This window comes from Lissotriton vulgaris, chromosome 1_1, assembly GCF_964263255.1.
Source record: "Lissotriton vulgaris chromosome 1_1, aLisVul1.2, whole genome shotgun sequence".
Taxonomy (NCBI): domain Eukaryota; kingdom Metazoa; phylum Chordata; class Amphibia; order Caudata; family Salamandridae; genus Lissotriton; species Lissotriton vulgaris.
The window spans coordinates 729592025-729611469 of NC_141685.1; the positions used below are offsets into that span (position 1 = coordinate 729592025).

At 48.8% G+C, this 19445-nt stretch overlaps 1 protein-coding gene across 2 annotated transcripts in view; it reads left to right on the forward strand.

The window, feature by feature from the left end:
• The window catches only part of TDRD5 (tudor domain containing 5), a 1550608-nt gene that overhangs the window by 370820 nt on the left and 1160343 nt on the right, over positions 1-19445 (forward strand). For both annotated transcript variants that reach the window (XM_086955296.1, XM_086955303.1), the window contains exon 5: positions 11404-11557. In XM_086955296.1, coding sequence (XP_086811422.1) covers positions 11404-11557 — 154 coding nt within the window. The remainder of the gene's footprint in view (positions 1-11403; positions 11558-19445) is intronic.

Genomic DNA, 19445 nt, shown 5'->3' on the forward strand with positions numbered 1-19445 from the left:
ACTCCGCAGACAATAACTCATCTAGACTCATGTCGTCGACGAGGCCTTCTATGGAAATTACACCTGAGTTAACATCCCCAAGTAGGGTGCAAAGATTGGCTCCGGCTCGGCTCCTGCAGGATGAGGAGTCTGATGAAAAGGATGGCACGCAGGCTACCAGTCCATCTCACCTTGTAGTCAAATGCCAAATTACGGATGAAGACGACAATGATGCTGAAATCACCCAAGAACATGATGTTCAGGCCCAGGTTCAGACTCAAATTACGACTATGGTATGTTTGCCAGCGTCTATAGTGTCTGATAGGAGGTTTTTAATACAAGACTATAAACCACGTTTCCCTGAGTCCTCTGCCCCAGTGAATAGACAGACTCCTCCAGCGGCGAGGGCAGCTGCGTCTCCACGGTCCAGACCACCTCCATTAGTGCTTCATCAGGAAAGGGAACGGGAACAAGATCCTTCGTCTTCTGAGGATGAGGAAGTGCAACATGAAGAGGGGGAGATCCAAGATGACCTTTCCAATCATGATGACGGAGATGATTACATTATTTCGTCTCCAGCGTCCCCGGAGCCCGCAACATCAGTGTCACCACTGGCAGACATAGGAGGGTTCCACAATCTGATGGAGAGAGCGGCCAAAAGGTTCCACATAACAATGGAATCTCAGAAAACAGATTGTTTCCTTTATGATTTTAAGGAGCCGCTTAGTAAGACAACAATATCAATTCCCATCATTGAGTACATATGGAAAGAGGGTCTTCAGTTGATGCAGACACCAGCCTCAGTTTCTGTGCTGGTTCCAAGGCTGGACAAAAAATACAAGGCCCCAGCATCGGCGCCAACCTGTCTTACAGGGCACCCCAAACCAGACTGTGGTTACACAGGCGGCACAGAAAAATTCCTGGAATCCCTTTTCGCCTTTAACAGCCCCACCAGATAGGGGAGGCAGTAAGCTGGACAATATCGGAAAACGATTCTCTACCTGATCGGCAATGACAATAAAGGCGGCGAATTCGATTGCGCTGCTGGGAAGATATAATAGACCATTATGGGCAGACATTGCTCCGTACTTAGCTGACCTGCCGGCCCACATGAAAGAGCAGCTTCAATCTCTGCTTCTAGAAGGTCAGTCTTCGGCCTCTGAGTTAATTGACTGCGCTCTGGATGTTGCAATGACTGGTTTCAGACAACTAGCAGGAGCAGCTGTCTTGCGAAGGCAGGGGTGGCTCAAGTCTACCTCATTCAGACAGGAGGTACAGTCTAAGGTCCTGGACATGCCATACGATGGACAACAACTGTTTGGCGCAAAAATTGATGAAGCGCTACAAACAATAAAAAAGGACACGGATACAATACAGCGAGAGCGCTTGGTACGCAGCAATTTAAAAACCAGTCCTTTCGAGGGAACAAGGGCAGAGGACAATCCTCTTACAGAGGCAATTTTCAGAATAGATCCTCCTATTCGTATGGCCAGAACAAGTCTCAATACCAACCGCGACAACAGAAGCAGGGCAGACAGTCCTCTTTTGGAAAGTCCAACTTTAGGGGAAAGACCCAACGAAAGCCCGCTTGCGGACGCCAATGACCTATTACAACAGCCAGTCCATCCCTCATCTCCTTCTTTGAAAATTGGAGGAAAACTGACCCATTTCCTCAACAACTGGAGGAGAATACCAACGGACCGGTGGGTCCTCCAGTTAATTTAATTTGGACATTCTCTAGAATTCGAAATTATCCCTCCAACAACCCCTCCTCGCCCTATACCTCACAAAAACCTGCGATTGCTTCTTCTCGATCATGCTTCGAAAAGGGGCAATAGAGCGAGTACCGTCCGCTCACAAGGGGAGAGGATTTTACTCCCGCTTCTTCCTGATTCAAAAGAAGGAGAAGAAATGGAGGCCGATTCTAGACCATTCTAGACCTCAGGGTGCTCAGCGCATTCTTGAAAAGCAATCGTGGTCACACTTCAAGAGATCTTGGGCCTACTGGAGGAGGGAGATTTCATGACGTCTTTGGACCTACAGGACGCATACTTTCATGTCCCAATCCACAAGAATCACAGGAAGTTCCTAAGATTTGCAGTGGCGGGCCAACACTATCAGTTCAGTGTCCTCCCTTTTGGCCTCCAGTCTGCGCCCCGGATCTTTACCAAGTGTCTTTCCCCGGTGGCAGCATTCCTCAGACCGCATGGGCATCAAGTCTTCCCGTATTTGGACGACTGGCTGGTGAAGGCACCATACCTGTCAGGCGTGACCGAATCCTCCAACCCCTGTCTCAATCTCTTCAAGCACTTGGGTCTTACACTCAATCAAGAAAAATCCACCTTACATCCCTCTCGAGTCATTACCTTCCTCTGAGCAACACTAGATACAAAAGCTGCGAAGGCTTTCCTGTCTCAAGAGAGAAAACGCAAGCTTGTCTCTCTGGCCCCATCAGTGGCTTCGAAGAAGACTTTACCAGTCTGGACCTTCAAATCCCTATTGGGCATGATGTCCTTGTGTATCCTCCTCATCCCGCACTGTCGGCTGTGCATGCATCCGCTCCAAGAAGCTTTGGCCAAGCAGTGGACGCAATGCATGGGATCGTTCGACCGCATAAAGATTACGAGGCAGATCGTCAAGGCATTCCAGTGGTGGAGGTCGCTCAAGAAACCCTCGCAAGGGTTGAAGTTCCTGCTTCCGGCAGCTCCCCATGTCGTTACAACGGACACCTCGCTGGAGGGTTGGGGAGCAGTCCTGCAGGAATTGCCGATCTGTGGCAGATGGTCAGAACAAGAGACGCAGCTCCATATCAGCCTGCTGGAGCTGAGGGCAGTCTTCCTAGTCTTGCAGTCCTTCCTGCAAAGGAACAAGAACTCCCTAGTGCTCGTCAGGACCGACAACACTACAACGATGCACTACCTGAACAAACCGATAGGGACGCGTTCGCTAACACTCTCTTGCGAATCGCAGAAGATCTGGAATTGGCTCATTCTCCACAACGTATCGTTGATGGTGGAGTACGTCCCAGGCAAGGACAATGTCTTGGCAGACGCCCTAAGCAGACAGAGGTCTTCAACACACGAATGGGAGCTGGACATGGGGAACACCGCTCAAGTCTTCTCAAGGTGGGGAACGCCGCACATCGACTTATTTGCGACCAGGGAGAACACTAAATGCCAAAGCTTTGCAAGTTGGCATCCCCAACCAGGGTCTCTCGGAAATGCATTTTCCATCGCATGGCGCAACGTCTTTGCGTACGCATTTCCGCCATTTCCAATGATTCCCAGAGCCCTCAGAAAGATGAAGGTGGATCCTTGCACTGTAATTCTGATAGCCCCATTCTGGCTGAGGCAACATTGGTTCGCAGACCTTCATTGCCTCTCACTGCAACCGCCGATCCGTCTACGTCAGCATTCATCTCTACTCACGATGAGCATCAAGCAGGTTCAACATCCGGATCTGAAATCTCTCAGGTTATCGGCTTGGCTCCTGAGTACCGAGAGTTCAGCAAGAAAAACATCCCGCAGGGTTGTAAGACTATCCTAGCCAGGGCACGAGCGGACAGCACTAACAAGACTTATTCCCTGAAGTGGAAACGCTTTTGCATCTGGTGTGCGGACAAGGGTTTACGTCCCTTCGCCACCTCTCCAGAACAAATATTACCCTACTTGCTCCATCTGGCGCAGTCGGGCCTTGCCCAATCCTCCATAAAAGTACATTTGGCAGCGATATCACATTTTAAAAGGACACCTAAAGGACCCTCTCTCTGGTCTAGTAGGCTGATAAAGCAATTCCTTAAAGGTCTCTATAGATCTTTTCCTCGACCAAGGATGGTCCCTCCAACTTGGCATCTAAAGGTGGTTCTTAACCAACTAATGAAACACCCTTTTGAACCCATTCACATGGCAGACTTGAAATACATTTCGTGGAAGACGGCTCTCCTCCTGGCACTTACATCAGCAAGGAGGGTCAGTGAACTGCAGGCTCTTTCCATCCAAGAACCCTTCCTGCAGTTTAGGGATGACCAGAGTAATTTTGAGGACCAATCTTAGATTGATCCCCAAGGTCCCGTCAGACTTCCACTTAAATGAGCCTGCGATTCTCAGATCATTCTTCCCGAATACCAGCACCGCAGCTGAGATTTTGCTGCACTCATTGGACCTTAAGAGGTGTCTAAAATGTTATATTGACAAAACCAGACATTTCAGGAAATCTAACTAACTCTTCATAGCCTTCAGTAGGCCTAGGAAGGGTCTACCGCTTACCAAACAAAGCATCTCCAGATGGATCTCTTCGGCAATTGCCTTCTGCCTCGACAGAGCCAGACAGCCATTGCACTCTAAAATCAGGGCGCACTCTACAAGAGCCATGTCGACTTCTATGGCGCTATTTTCAGGAGTGCCAGTTATTGATATCTGCAGGGCGGCAACATGGAAGTCGCCGCATACCTTCACCAGGCACTACTGCCTGGATACAGAGCTGATGAAGGATGCAGCAGTGGGACAAGCAGTGCTACGCCATCTATTCCAGTGAGGTGAGCCTTCCTCCATCCCTCCATCCTTTTCTGGTATGCACATTTCTCTGTACTGCTTCTTGTTGATGTCTATTGATGGTTGATAGTCGCATGATATGTATTATCTAATGACTTGTGTATGATGCTCCATCAGAAATGTGCACAAGGTATTGCTTGCTACTCTGATTCAGGCATGTGAATCTATGAAAGACACCCATAATACTGGATAAGAAATGCATTACTTACCTGTAACTGCAGTTATCCAGTATTGGTGTCTTTCATAGATTCACATGCAACCCTCCCGCCTCCTCTGGAACGACTCATCTATCTATCAGTGCTACGCCTACTTAGCTTGGTGCGTACGAAAATCTGAGAGACTGAGGCTCCTGACAGGAAGGTTCTAGAGGGAGGTGTTATCTGATTGACTCTCTTCTAGAGTTTGGTCCTTTTTACAAAAGGACGCAGATAGGCTACTAAGGTGAGTCCCTTAGGCCTACTTCTCTCTGTATATGTCTATAGGACATTACTTTTCTATGTACCGGAGACTCCCGTCTCGACGACTGGGAATGATTCAGGCATGTGAATTTATGAAAGACACCAATACTGGATAACTGCAGTTACAGGTAAGTAACGCATTTCTTACCAAGCCAACTATTGCACGTTGGATTTCTTCAGCCATTGTCTTCTGCCATCAGCAGGCCGGCAAGCCTCTACGATCTGCAGTGAGGGTTCATTTCACCAGGGCGATGTCATCCTCTACTGCCCTGTTTGCTGGTGTGCCGCTTCATCAGATCTGCCGAGCAGCCACATGGTCCAACCGGCACACGTTCACAAAGCATTACTGCTTGGATGCCATCAAGGAGGCAGATACAGCAGTGGGACAGGCGGTCCTTCGTCATCTTTTTAACTAAGGTGAGCCTCTGTCTTCCTCCTCCGCTATGGTTTTTGTGATTGCTATCAGTACTTACATGACTCTATTATTACTGTCTCTTTGGTTTTCTCCATGATGTTGCATAACAATCGGACCTCTTCGGATGTTACTGCTCTATATTCTATTCAAAAAAGGGGGTGGTGATGAACAGAGTGTCTGAATTAAGCAGATCACTCTTACCCAGTCCAAAGATCAGGGCTTGATCCATCACCGTTTTTTAGCTCACTGCACCATCCCAGTTCAGATTCTATTCAAGCATGTGAATCTATGAAAGACACCCTAATACTGGAGAAGAACAATTGTTACTTACCTGTAAACGGGTGGTTCTCCAGTATTGGTGGCTTTCATAGATTCACATGCGCCCCACCCACCTCCCCTTTAGAGGCTCGCTTCTCCTCATCGACTCTTTTGTCACTCTTGTGCTACGAAAATCTGAGGGTCTGAGCTCTGAGGAGAAGGTTCTGGAAGGGTGCTGGCGCCTGTTTGGCAGTAGTTTGGACTAACATAATGACAGGAATATGTTACACGTGTTTTTTCTCTATCATGTATTCCTATGTAGGAATTGGTTTTGAGCCTTTATTATGTATTTACTACAACTACTATTTCATGTTAGGTTTTTACATGCATATGTTATTGGTATGTTATTGCTATTTTATTTACTGTGGGACTCCCACTTCGACAACGGGGAATATTCAAGCATGTGAATCTATGAAAGACACCAATACTGGAGAGCCACCTTTTTACAGGTAAGTAACAATTGTACTTCCAGATCTTGACGAGCCCCAGGATCAAGCTACGTGGAACCCTCATATACAGACTGCCAGGACCTCGCACCCAGCCCTCAACCTCCATCGCCGAGTTCATTGCTCCCCACCATCTCCATGGACTACATGCTACTCGGCGACCTGAACTTCCACCTCGACAACTGCAACAACCTTGACTCCACCACTCTCCTCGACAACCTTGGGCTGAAGCAGCTGGTCAACACGCCAACTCACAGAGCTGGACACACCCTCGACCCCATCTTCGTGGAAGGGTATAACATCTGTCTCAGCCACACCACCCAGCCCCTCTGGACGGACCACCACTGCGTCCATTTCACCTTCAATACCACCACGGCACCAAAGGGTGCCCCACGCCTGCCACAAAGGAAATAGAGCAAGGTCACAGAGGGGCTCCTCAATACCACCCTCCTCCAAACACCCCCCCCCCCGCGCCACGATTGACACTAACGCAGCAGACATAGAATTTCACCTCTAGATCGCCTGCTGCGCCGACAAGCTTGCACCCCTCCGCAACTCCACCAAACACCACCAGCTGAAGGCCGCCTGGTTCACCGCTGAGCTAGAAACCAGAAAACCACAGCAGCACAAAAACTCTACAGGAGCGCCCTGAAGAAGTACCACCAGCACATAAGAGATGCAAAACGGGCCTTCATAAGAGACAAAGTCCAGACCAACGCAACCAATGCCAAGGAACTGTTCAACATCCTACAGCAGTTCGCAAAACCCACCAGTGAAGCCACGGACATCACACCTTCCCAGTAACTCTGTGACAAGCTCAGCTCCTACTTCCATCTGAATATCGAGACCTTTTAGAACAATTTTGACGAACAGACACCGGACATCACCCCCCTACCCACCGCGGCCAACAAGCCAACCATCATGACCTGGCAGCCTGCCACCATCGAACACATTACCGCGACCATGAAGAAAACCCACTCGGGAGCCCCAATGGACCCCTGCCCCCGCACATATTTCACAGGGCCGCACCCACCACCTCACCCGCCCCCGAACTAGGACAGATCATCAACTCCTCTTTCATACCCGGCACCTGCCCAGAAGACTGGAAGCGGGCGGAGGTTAAACCCCTCCTCAAGAAACCTACGGTAGATCCAACAGACCTGAAAAACGACTGGCCCATCTCTCTTCTCCCCTTCGTGACCAAAGTCACAGAGAGACTCATAAATACCCAGCTGACTGCCTTCATCAAAGAAAGCTCCATCCGAGACACCTCCCAGTCTGGATTCCGCAGCAACCACAGCAACGAGACCGCAATCCTCGCTGCCATGGACAACATCCGCATACTACTCTACCAGGGACGTACTGCGGCCCTCATCCTTCTAGCTCTCTCAGCAGCCTTCGACACCGTTTCACATCGCACTCTCCCTGCCATACTTCACGACACAGGGATACAAGGAACCGCCCTCGACTGGACCCAATCCTTCCTCTCCAGCAAAACACAAAGGATCAGTCTCCCTGCCTTCCTCTCCGAGCCCACCGATATCAACTGCAGAGTACTCAAGGATCATCACTCAGCCCCACGCTCTTCAACATCTACATTGCTTCCCTGAGCGCCATCGTCAGACAGCATGGGCTCAGCATTGTATCCTACGCCGACGACACCCAGCTCATCCTCTCCCTCACGAAGAACCCAGAAGACAGCAGACTCTGTTTCCAGGAAGGAATGAGAGACGTAGCCGCCTGGATGAAAAGTAGCTGCCTGAAGTTCAACTCAGAGAAGACCGAGGTCCTCAACTTGGGACCCTCCACCTGGGACAAAACGTGGCGGCCCTCCGCCCTCGGAAACCCACCCACCCCTACATACCACGCACGAAACCTCCGCATCATCCTTGACTCCTCCCTCTCCATGCTCCGCCAGATCAACGCCGTCGCCTCCACCAGCTTCAACTGCCTCCGCATCATCCGTAAGTACTTCTTATGGATTTCCCGCGACTGCACGAGGACTGTCATCCGTGCCCTCATTACCAGCAGACTGGACTACAGCAACGCCCTCTACGCGGGAATCAACAAAACTCTTCTACAAAAACTCCAAACCATCCAGAACGCCGCGGCCAGACTAGTCCTCTAGACACCACGGCACAAGCACATCATCCAACATCTACAAGGCCTCCACTGGCTCCCCGTCGAGAAGAGGATCACTTTCAAACTCATCACCCATGCCTATAAATCCCTCAACAACATCGGATCAAAATACCTCAACAAGAGATTATCATTCCACGTACCCAAAAGGCACCTCTGCTTCGCCGACCTCACCCTAGCCGAGGTCCCCTGCATCCGCAGAAACCGAACCAGCGGGAGCGCTCTCTCCTACATCTCAGCCAAGACCTGGAATGAGCTCCCTGTGAACATCCGACGCTCCCCGACCATGCACCCGTTCAGGAAGGACCTCAAGACCTGGCTTTTCAATTGACAGGGAGCCCTTTAGGGAGTTGCCATCGGCTTTGGAGCTCGGAAGCGCGCAGTCTTTTCTCATTCCACCATGCCTGCCAGAGGCGCGCGCATTTGCCAGCTCCGTGACAGGACCACGCAGGCACTTGATTTAATGCTTGCGCGGGTGGGAAGAGGGTCACATTCACTGCAACAGAGCCAGTCACCGAGGCCCTTCTCAGGTCAAGATCCGGGCCCAGGGGACTGCTGTCCACGGGGCCATATGGCTATCCGCATTTGATGCATGATGCGGGCACCTGTTCTGCAGTAAATTTTCCAGACTTGTGATTTCACCTAGCTGTGGTCCTCCAACATGCTGATTTTATGAGTACATCCGCCTATCTCCAGAGACATCCCCCTCCATGGAAACCTTTCCATTGCATACTAGACATAGGCTCCCGCTCGTCGCAATCCGCGCCTCATCTGTAAGGAAAAAGGGGTTTCTTTGAAGAACCCATCTATTTTTACCGCGGCGCAAAAATAAACAACACAGGGCCGTTCTCTTGTCCAAAAAACATGTTGTGAATGCGTGTGGTGACATACAACAACGTTCATTGGGCCACAAGACACTTCCTTCTGCATACACCAGAAAGCAACATGGCACATGACTGGAACCCCCTGTTTCTACTGTAGCAGGATCAGTTTTCCTAGCGAGAAATTTGATGCAAATTCTGGAAATGTTTCAGTCTCTACTGCCGAAAGAACAATACTCAGCAGAGATGTCACTGCCAAAGAATTTTATAATAGACAGCACGTCTTATGACATGCTTCAAGAGGTATTAAGTGGATGGTAACTTTTTGTTCATGCAGGACCAGTTGCTTAATTGCACACAAAAAGCTTTAAGTACTTCGGTTAGGCTAGTGGGTTTGCAGAACGCCACCTCACCATGTAACCTGCACTGTTAGGAACCCGCTGTGACCAGGAGCAGAGCTAGCACTGGTGCAGCAGCTGCGGAGGCACCTGAGCTCAGGGGTGTGAAGCTCCAATTGCACCCTAATCGTGACTAATTTACCATCTAAACCAGGGTTTTATTGCTTGTAGGCGGGCTGCAACTGGAAGTCTCCACTCAACAATTTCTAGCTATCAAAATCTTTCAAGGCAACAAATAGGTAGAGAGAGATGGGTTTATGAAATGGTCCTTTTTGGAATGAAAGAGATCAACAAATACAGCAACATTCTTTCTTTAAAAAAAGTGACTCCTGCTTAAGAAAGTAAAAACTCTCAAACTTGTATCACTTTTCTTGAGCCAGAATGTCAGACCTTTCATATCTGATCATATTGGCCTGCATCTGCTTCCAAAGAAAATGCTTTCAGTTTCAATTTGTCACAAAAAGTAGATGAGTGAGTAAAGCAATCAAGTTTGCCTTACTTTTTGCATCTTTCCTGAAGGGCCCAAGCCCACTACTGGGGTGTATGAGCCAGCTATACAAATGAAAAGTTGCTGCCCTGGAAGTTATGTTCTCGTCACTCCCTGTATGAGCAGTAAATTCCTTGCAATTTGACACATCCTATGCAGAACCGTCTCTTTTAGCTACTTCTGCTTTGGCCACAATAGTCTCTACAAAAAAATTAGACATGATCCTGTAAAAAGTATACCAGTAAATTTTTCTACCATGAGCAACGTTTCTGGCTCAAGACTACTACTGTGTGACATCAAAATAAGACCAGCATTTGCAATGCAATCTGTCTCAGAATTGCGAGATTTTTAGCTATTGGCATTGTAAATGACAATGCCTTTTATTTATGTGCTTTAAAAACCTGCAAAAATAAAAGGCATTGTCATTTACAATACCAATAGGTCAAAGTTTCTAAAATGCTAGACCTATTGCATTGCAAATGCTTATATTTACATTGTAACGGCCAGAGCAGCCAGCCGTAGAACTGGGACACAAGGTTTCAGTCCTGACATTGGTTCAACAGCCTGTGATTTTGGGAAAATCACTTTGTCCCAGAGACTTTAAACAAATGTGTAATCGTGTGATGTTTTTGTAGAGAGATGGCAGGTTGCATTACTAATGGCAGCATTGCCTCTAAGACGCAGTCACTTTTTTTCTGTGCACATAAAGGAGAATAGTGTTGCTCGTCTGTAAATACTGTCAAGCTCAATTGGTTATTCTGCCAGTGTGTATAGATGCTATGAGAGTGTCGCACATCTTCTATTTAGCAATCTAAGCAGGCACATACCTGAATACACATTTTACAGCTTTGTCCTCTAGTGCCTGTCAGTCCTAGCCCTTTCTTCAATTCATTAATTCTGCCCCAGCTCCTACTTCCCTGGATTACCACAGCCTGCCTTTCTTCCCTGCCTAACTCCTGGTTTCCAGCCATTGGAATGGAGTACTTGTTCCTTACAAGTTGTATCATTGACTCCTGGTGTCTCTGGCTCCTCTCTCGTCCAACTACTCCAGCTCACTACCAGTCTTTAGTATATTGCATAGCATCCTTCAAGTAGCTACCTTATTCCATCAGCATCTTAAATTCTCTTCACTTCCTGCCTTTCTTTTTCCGACCTCTTCCGTACTGAGGATACATTTTCTCCATCTTTCCATGTTTTCTGATTGCTTTTACTCAAATGATCTGAGAATTTTTGGCAGTCTAGCCATTATGCCATTTCACAGCTGCCTCTTCTGACAATCTCTTGCCCAGCTCTCTCTTTTTTCCCAGCACTGTTACTCTCTCTTTATTCCTCTAAAGGAACTTCTTTCTGGAGAATGTATCCATTATATTACCATGTCTATTGCTTTTGCAGGCTATTTTTGAGGAGGAAATACCTCTGAAGCAGCTGGGCTTTGTGAACTTGCTGGAACTAGTTGTGTCCCTCGGTGATATCCTTCACCTTGAGAGCAAGGATGGTGAGCAGGACCTCCGAATCTTTGATGCTAAGAAGTGGAAAAAAGTCAATGGTTAGTAATATGTAGCAATTTCCTATTATCTATACACCTAAATCTACACAGTTAATCCATACGCAAATTAAATGTGGAAATTAAACCAGTCAACTTTCTTGACCTCCTGTAACTTCCTATAATAGCGAAGTCCTCATCATGTAAATGATTGATAGTTAGCCTAGGGATTATTTTTCTGAGTATGTTCTTATTTTTTACTTCAATAAATGTTTTGTTTCTTATGTATAATACATTACCTTTTTCTGGTCATTAATTTGAAGATTACACCCGCTAGAACAAATAAAGGTGGAGATGGTTACATGCATATGATATGTTATGAATAATTGTACAGTGCTCGTCTTGCCTGAGAGGTTTTCCAGGCAGGAGAGCAAAATGAGGGAACTGTGGTGACTGAGCCTCTTGACTAGGTAAAGAGCCATGTCTTTAGTTTCTTGCAGAACTCCCGTACGGAGGAGTGGGTTCTGATGTGCAAGGGGATGAGGTATAAGAAAGTGCGACTGCTTGCTCTGACTCTGAGGATGCATGAGATTTGAGGAAGCAGGAGGTGGTTAGGGAGTGGAAATTGATGTTGCTGTGTAGGTGGGAGGGATCTAGATTGTGCTGGACTTAGTGTGTGTGTGTGTGGGTGGTTGTGTGTGTGTGTGTGTGTGGGAAGAGAGGAGATTGATGTGTGCATGTTTGTGGATGTGGAGCCAGTGGATGATATGAGGTGCTTGTTGATGTGTATGCGGGTTGGGAGTCAGCGTGTGAGTCTGGATACTGTATTTTGTATGGTCATGATTCTTTAGGTCATTGTTGTTGACATAAAGAGCTTTGCTGTTGTCTAGTTTCCTGGTGATGAGTCCCTGAGTCTGACCGTTCTGTTTGTGTTGATTAGTTCCCAATTGAAAATGTTTTGGAGGATCTTCAGGCTGTAGAAATAGGAGGCATAGACTGCATTGACTTGACTTGGCTTGTCTTCAAGAGTTGTTTGACCACCACTGATCCTTAGATCTTTGCTTCAATGGCCAGACAGGAGTTTTTCCATAGATCTTCAGGACACCAGATGGAGTTCCATAGCGAGGTGTCCTTGCCAAAGAATACCAATTCCATTTTGTCAGTGTTGAGTTTCAGACAGTTGATCTTCATCCATCTGGCAGCTTCGGACATGCAAGAGGTGAAGTTGGTCATGGTGCTGGGTATTTTGTCAGAGATGGAAAGGATGAGCTAGGTGTCGTAGGCATAGGAGATGTTGATTCCATAGGTTCAGATTATGTGGTCGAGAGGAGCCATCTTGGCATTGAACAGTGTGGAGTTGAGAGATGATCTGCAGCTGTGGTTGGTGGCGGTCGAGGGGTATGGAACCCGGCTGACCAGCTGGGTGCATCAGGCTAGGAAGGAGAAGATCCAGCCGAGAGCAGCACCTTGATGTACCAGCTTCTTATAGGTGTTGAATGAGTATGGGATGGGAGAATGTGTTGAAAGCAACGGATACGTTGAGTAGGATGAGGACTGCGGTGTCTTCTTTTCCATGATCAGTCGACTGTTTTCTGTGGCAACCGTGAAGCGTCTCGGTGCTGTAGTTTTCCAGAATCCAGATTAGATTGGGTTGAGGAGGTGGTTTTTGTTTAGGTGTTCTGCTGGGTGCCGAAGTCCTGTGAAGGGATGACTGCTGTAGAGCTTGTGGCGGGTGAGGTAAAATCCTTTACGATGGCAAAGATTTAAAAAATATATATTTTGTGCTCTTTTGGATGCGTTCGGTCTGTGCTTATTGCTTGGTGGACCTTAGGGCTGGTTTGTAGGTGCTTTAGTCGGCTTTGTTGTGGGTTTGTCTTCATCTGCGTTCAAGTTGCTTTCAGTGACATTTGGTGAGTCTTACTTCTTGTGTATACCAGCTTGCTTGCGGCCTGGCCTTGGTGGCGGTCTTGAATGGGACCTGGGTATCAACCGAGGACGTGATCCAGCCAACAAAGTTAGTGATAGAGGTCCAGAATGTATCCTGTGGTGTGAGTGGGGTTTTTAACTCATTAAGTGAGACCAAGTGTGTTCAAGTCATGTAAGACGTTGTTAGCATTTGGTTAGTGAGGCCCTTTAGGGGGTAGTTGCGGTGGCTGGGAAACATGAAGGATCTTCATCCCCTCAATTAATTGGCCTGATCTTTATGGAATTTGATGGTAGCCATTCGGCCCAGGAGTTTTTCCTGATCTGGTACATTTTCAGTACAATCAACTGCTACATTCTCAAGCATACATGCCAGTTCTCTAAACATAGTACAGTGTCTGTAACATTCACATTTTCTTTCACATACTAATCGTGGTTCGATATAAAGCATAGAGTACCATTGAGGTATCTCTAACATTTTTGTCCTTCTTCCCTGGCTAATAGTTTACGAAATTCCATTGGTAGCCATTTAGGTCCTGGTGTTATTGTTCTAGTACAGTTGCAGGATAATCAGCCCCTAATGCTAGAGCTTACATGCCAGTGCCTTGATTATAGCACATTGTAACTTTTGAGTTTGATTTGATCTATTGACAGCAATCTTGATGCAAGCTTCCAGTGTCCTCCAGTGCTGGGTTAACGGTGCTAGGTAGAGACCCCTGTGGGTTGCTTTGAGGGAGGGGCAGGGTCTGTTCTAAGTGATCTCAGCAAAGACTGTTTTACTTTCTAGCGGACTGGGAGGATCTGCAGGATGGATTGTCGGCTATTTTCATGAAAGGATCTTCTAACAGCAAATGCCACACCATTTGCATATTCCCCAGGCGTCAGACTGGATCCGGAAACGTTTTTGGCAGTACCTCTACACGCCTGTGGATAGTGCTGTGCAGCTCCGCATTGATGCTGCTCTGTTCCGGCAATTATATGTGAAGCCTTTATAGGCGCCACTTCTGTGCGCGCATGTCAGTTTCTTTCTTTTAATCCCACCAGAGACTGATCCGGAGCTTCCTCGTACCTCTTTGAGACCCTTTTTCTTCAAAAATGTATAGTGTGCAAGAGAAATGTCATCTCTTTCAGGGCTGCCCACTCTCTGCCTAACTAGTGCATTAAAGTCATGCAAGGCAGGTGAGGCTTAAGGCTCTCCTACCTGATACAAGTTCAATGTGAGCATCCCAAGTTTAGAGAGGCTCAGTACGTCATGGTCTAGGTACAGGGGAGCTTCTCCTGTAATCACACAATCTTCAAGGGTGAAGCCAGGGCAATGTACCTACTCATCCCCCTACCACCGTTGAGAAGCTCCTCTCTACCTAGATCATGACGCCCTGAGCCTCTGGAAATGTGGGATACTCACATTGAACTTGTATCAGGTTTGGCCATTTTTTAAGGTCAAAGCATGTTAGCAAATGTAATGGTAGCCCGACTCATCATTATTAAACATTAGCATTAAGAATTCTTTTAATCATATCAAGGGTACCCCGTAATACTAGGATAATTAGGGGTATACACTTAGGTATAATTAGATATCATTTGCACCCCTGTATTGTCTTGTTTCAGAAAATATTTAAGAACTCGCAGTTTTTAGTTGTGTCCACTGAAGTGACACTGTCCTACTTCAGTGTCGGGGGGCCACCAAGCTTGACATGAGAAGTTGTGGGTGAGGCGACCTGTCAAATATGTTGTTTGATGTAGGACAGAGTTAAAGATATAGTCCTTGGCTTAACGAGTGACAAGGCACATCCCCAAGCACATTTTTGTGATATGTAGAATAGGTAGGAGGCTGTGCTTGAGTAAGTCTTTTTCCCTCTGTCTCTCTCCTAGTGTTAGGAGACCACGCCTTTATCTCTCAACACCCCTCTCCTGATAGGATGGTGGTGCAGACTTTTACTAGTCAGACAAACTCAAAAACGTAATACTCCCTCTGAAAGGGAGTCCAACCAAGTGGCAAGAGGGTTTTTTCTTCCACATTTTAGCCCTCAGGACCGTCATAGCCAATTGCCTGCTGGTCCTCTGTTCACACACTTCCTGGGATTTGGTTGCTCAAATCCTCCCAGGTGTCCCGAGCAGCTTTTGATCTGTCCTGACCCAAGCTATACAGAATGGCCATGATGCTGCCACATGTACGATACTCTGTGGCCTAGACGCAGCCGGTCAGACTCCCTCTCTTCCTCTCGGACCCTACGCCAACCACCTACAGAGTCTCCTAGGGATCCTCCCTCAGCCCCACGCTGTTCACAGTCTACATGGCTCCTCTCGCCCCCATCGTCAGAACCCACGGACTCAACATTGTTCATATGCAGACAACACTCAACTCATCCTTTCCCTATCCAACGAACCCAACACAGCCAAACACAACTTTCAAGAAGGCATGGAAGCAGTCGCCAAATGGATGAAATGCAGCTGCCTACAACGCAACACTGACAAAACAGAAGTACTCATCATGGGCACACAGCCCGATGCCTGGAACAATACCTGGTGCCCCCCCCCGGCTCTCTGAAACCCACCCACCCCCGCAGACCACGCATGCAACCTTGAAATCATCCTGGACTCCGAACTCAAAAATGGACCCCCAGATCCACTCTGTCGCATTCTCCTGCTTCCACAACTTCCGCCTCCTACCCAAGACCTTGAAATGGATCCCCCCCGAACAGAAAGACCGTCACTCGTGCCCTCTTCACCAGCATACTTGACTACAGCAACGTACCCTACGCCGGAATCAACCAAACCCTCACCCGCAAGCTACAAAACTTCCAGAACGCCGCCGCAAGACTGGTCCTCAACCTGCCAAAACACTGCCACATCTCCCAGCACCTGCACACACTCCACTGGCTACCCATCGAGGCTAGAATCCAAGAGTCTCACCCGCTCACACAAAGCCCTCCACAACTACGGACCAGCATAGCGGAACAGCCGGCTCCAATTTCACGCACCCCAAAGGACCCTACGATCAGCCCAGCTTTCCTATGCCATGGTCCCCCGCGTCAGGAAGTCCAGATCGGGAGGCAGCTCCTTCTCCTTCCTCACGGCCAGAGCCTGGAACGCCCTACCGCTCCACCTCAGACAGAAAACTTCACTCCCCATCTTTACGAGAAAGCTCAAAACCTGGCTCTTTGTTAGACCTCCTCCTTGATGGACTGGAACCTGCACCTCCCAGCCCCCGCTACCCCCAGCGTCTTGAGACCCTTACGGGTGAGTAGTCCCGCTTAACAAAACCGTGCTTGAGATACCATGGACTACATTGGACGTGCCATGGACACTAGTGTCGCCATTCATTGCTGTGGTCATTTCCCTTCTTAAGTGATGTCCATTTGTCCCTTATGGACATGACAGGGCCCACCTCTGTAGGGACAAGTTGATTCCGGCATGGAGCAGTACAAAGAGAGGAGGGACACTGCATGCTCCCCGGCATATTTTCCCCACAACACCAGATGCGTTAACCCTACCGTTCCTTTTGTGGTTTTAGGTAGAGGTGCCCTATACTGCCATTCAATCTAGCCTCAGCATCGTGCCCAGCAGTTTTGCAGCCGTGGCTGTGGCACCCATCGATCCCCATAGTTGGGGCACCCCACCAGTCAGTCTACTCCAAACCCTCATCTGCCAAATTGTTTTAGCGTTCTCTTAGTGGAGCACAGACATCCGTTTGGAGGTAGGATCAAATGTTTTTTTCCGGGCTAGTAGGACATAATATCAGACATAAAGGTCTTTCAAATTGTCTGGAAGGGATACACCTTACCCTTCATTGCCACTCTGCCGCACCTTCCACCATCCCTCGAATGACTGATAGAGGACCATCTAGACTGATCGTGCCCAAGCCATCATAGTGGCCTCGGATTGGACACAGGCATTATAGTATTCAAAGTTCCTTGGAATGTCTTCCGAACAGGCTGTCCCTCTGGGAGGATCTGCTATCTGAAAGAGACACGTTAGTGATAGATTACTTCTGTAGTAGGGGATCTCTGTGTATAGTCATTATCTAGTGAATAGTCCCACCCTTGTGCGTGGACCCCGGCAATCAAAAGTAATCTCTTAAGTTGTCAAAAAACATGCAGAAACTGCAAAGACACTTAAGAGAGAATTTAAAGACAAATAATGCAGCCTATATCCACAGGCTACACTGTCCAGTACTTCAACTAGAAATTCCACCAATTAACACCACACATAAAAAGCCTGCCCAGTTTCTACCATAGAGAAACTTGCCTCCCCCAGTAAAAGACACTGGAATGATAGAGAGGAAGGCATGGACAGACAAGCCCCATAGGCTGCCATTATGTGGTTTAAATAGGATACTGTGCCTTTAAGAGAACTTTCCAGAACTTCTCCCAGTATCCCAGAATGCATAGCAGGTCCTTCTACTTTCAGTTCTTTTTTCCGACTCCTGCTTACAGGACCCTGGCATTGAGCTCTCCCTTGTTTCAAGGGTTTATTGGATATTTTGGCACTTTTGTGTTTTAAAAGTGTTTCAGTTTACTTTCTTGGTGTTCTCTTTCTCTTTTGTGTGCTGTTTCAGGTGTTTTAGGGCTCTAAAAATGCCTGGCCTTTTTGATAAGTGTCCAGCATGTGGGAGGAAGAAGGCCAAGAGTGATCCCCATGATGTCTGCATCGTCTGCCTCCCTGAAGATCATGTCCCTGAGGACTGTGTCATCTGCCAGCAGTTTACTGCTCGGACTCTGAGGGACAGGATGAAGGTCAGGTTTTCTGGCCTTGAGGAGAGGCGTCTGCAGGCTGCAGGTGGGTCTGGGCAGGCTGGGAAGGTTCTCTCTGCTCTCTGCCTCTGCTGAGGCCTCTGGGGGGCTCCCCAGAGGCAGGAAGTCCAGCAAACGGTCCCGGTCTCCGTTGATGTCGATTGCATCGACGACGACGTCGAGAGGGATGACGGCAGTGTGCTCCCCTTCTCCCCGGGGCTCCGGGTCGAGACGGCGTGACTGCTCGACGTCGAAGATCATGGAGAAGTCGCCGTCGAAGCCACCGTCTACGTCATCGTCTTCGTCGACGTCAAGGTCTTCCTATCGACGCCGAAGGCGAAGTGACAAGCATCGACGCTCGCCGTCGAGGCAACACCGTCGATGGCCGTCGAGGCACCGGTCGACGTCGAGGGGCTCCTCTACTTCGAGAGCATCAAGACGGAGACGGCGACGCTCGTCGTCGAAGACAGAACGCTCGACGTCGCGGAGGCGGCGTACGACGGCACGGAGGAAGAGGTCGACGTCGAGGGGTCGGCGTTCGACGTCGAGAAAGAGATGGTCGACGTCGCGGAGGCGGCGTTCGACGCCGGAGTCACAGAAGCGACGCTCGACGCCAGAAAAGCGACGCTCTGCATCGAGCAGAAAGAGGTCGTCGTCTGGGAGTCATTCAGCCTCTCCAAAACGGCGCAAGAGGGATTCTAGTCCCAGAAGTCACGCTGCTTCCAGTGGAGGGCGCAAGAGGAAGCGATCACCTGCTGAAGGGGCTGGATCTCAGCCCCCTTCGCCTAAGGGGTCACCGGGCTGTGTACTCAGAGGTGTACATGCCATCTCTGCCTCGGTCGCCAACTCCTCCTCCTGTTCCTAAAGAGGATCCTCCACCCAAACCTCCACTTCCTTCAGGCGACCCACCACCACCTCCTGTCCCTCCGCATGGGCCCGCCCCGCAGCCGAAGGTTCCCCCTCCGAGGTCCACCTCGCTGCCGTCTTTGCCTGTACCTCCTAAGGGGACCCCAAAACCGAAACCCCGAGAGGAGCCAAGGAAGACCCCGCCACGGAAACCGGTGGAGCGGCCACGGGCTGGCAGGTCTCACTCTCGCTCTGGGAGAAGGGAGAGATCGCGACACAGATCGTCCACGAGGTCGAGACGCCGCCATAGGAGGCGCGAATCTCGCTCCCACACAAGGTCCTCTGGTACCAGGGAGTATTCTCCTACCTTGTCGGAGTCACCGGACACGAGGGTGTCCCCGATTGATGACCTGGTGGCGTTCCATGACATCCTTTTAAGGGGCGCTGCG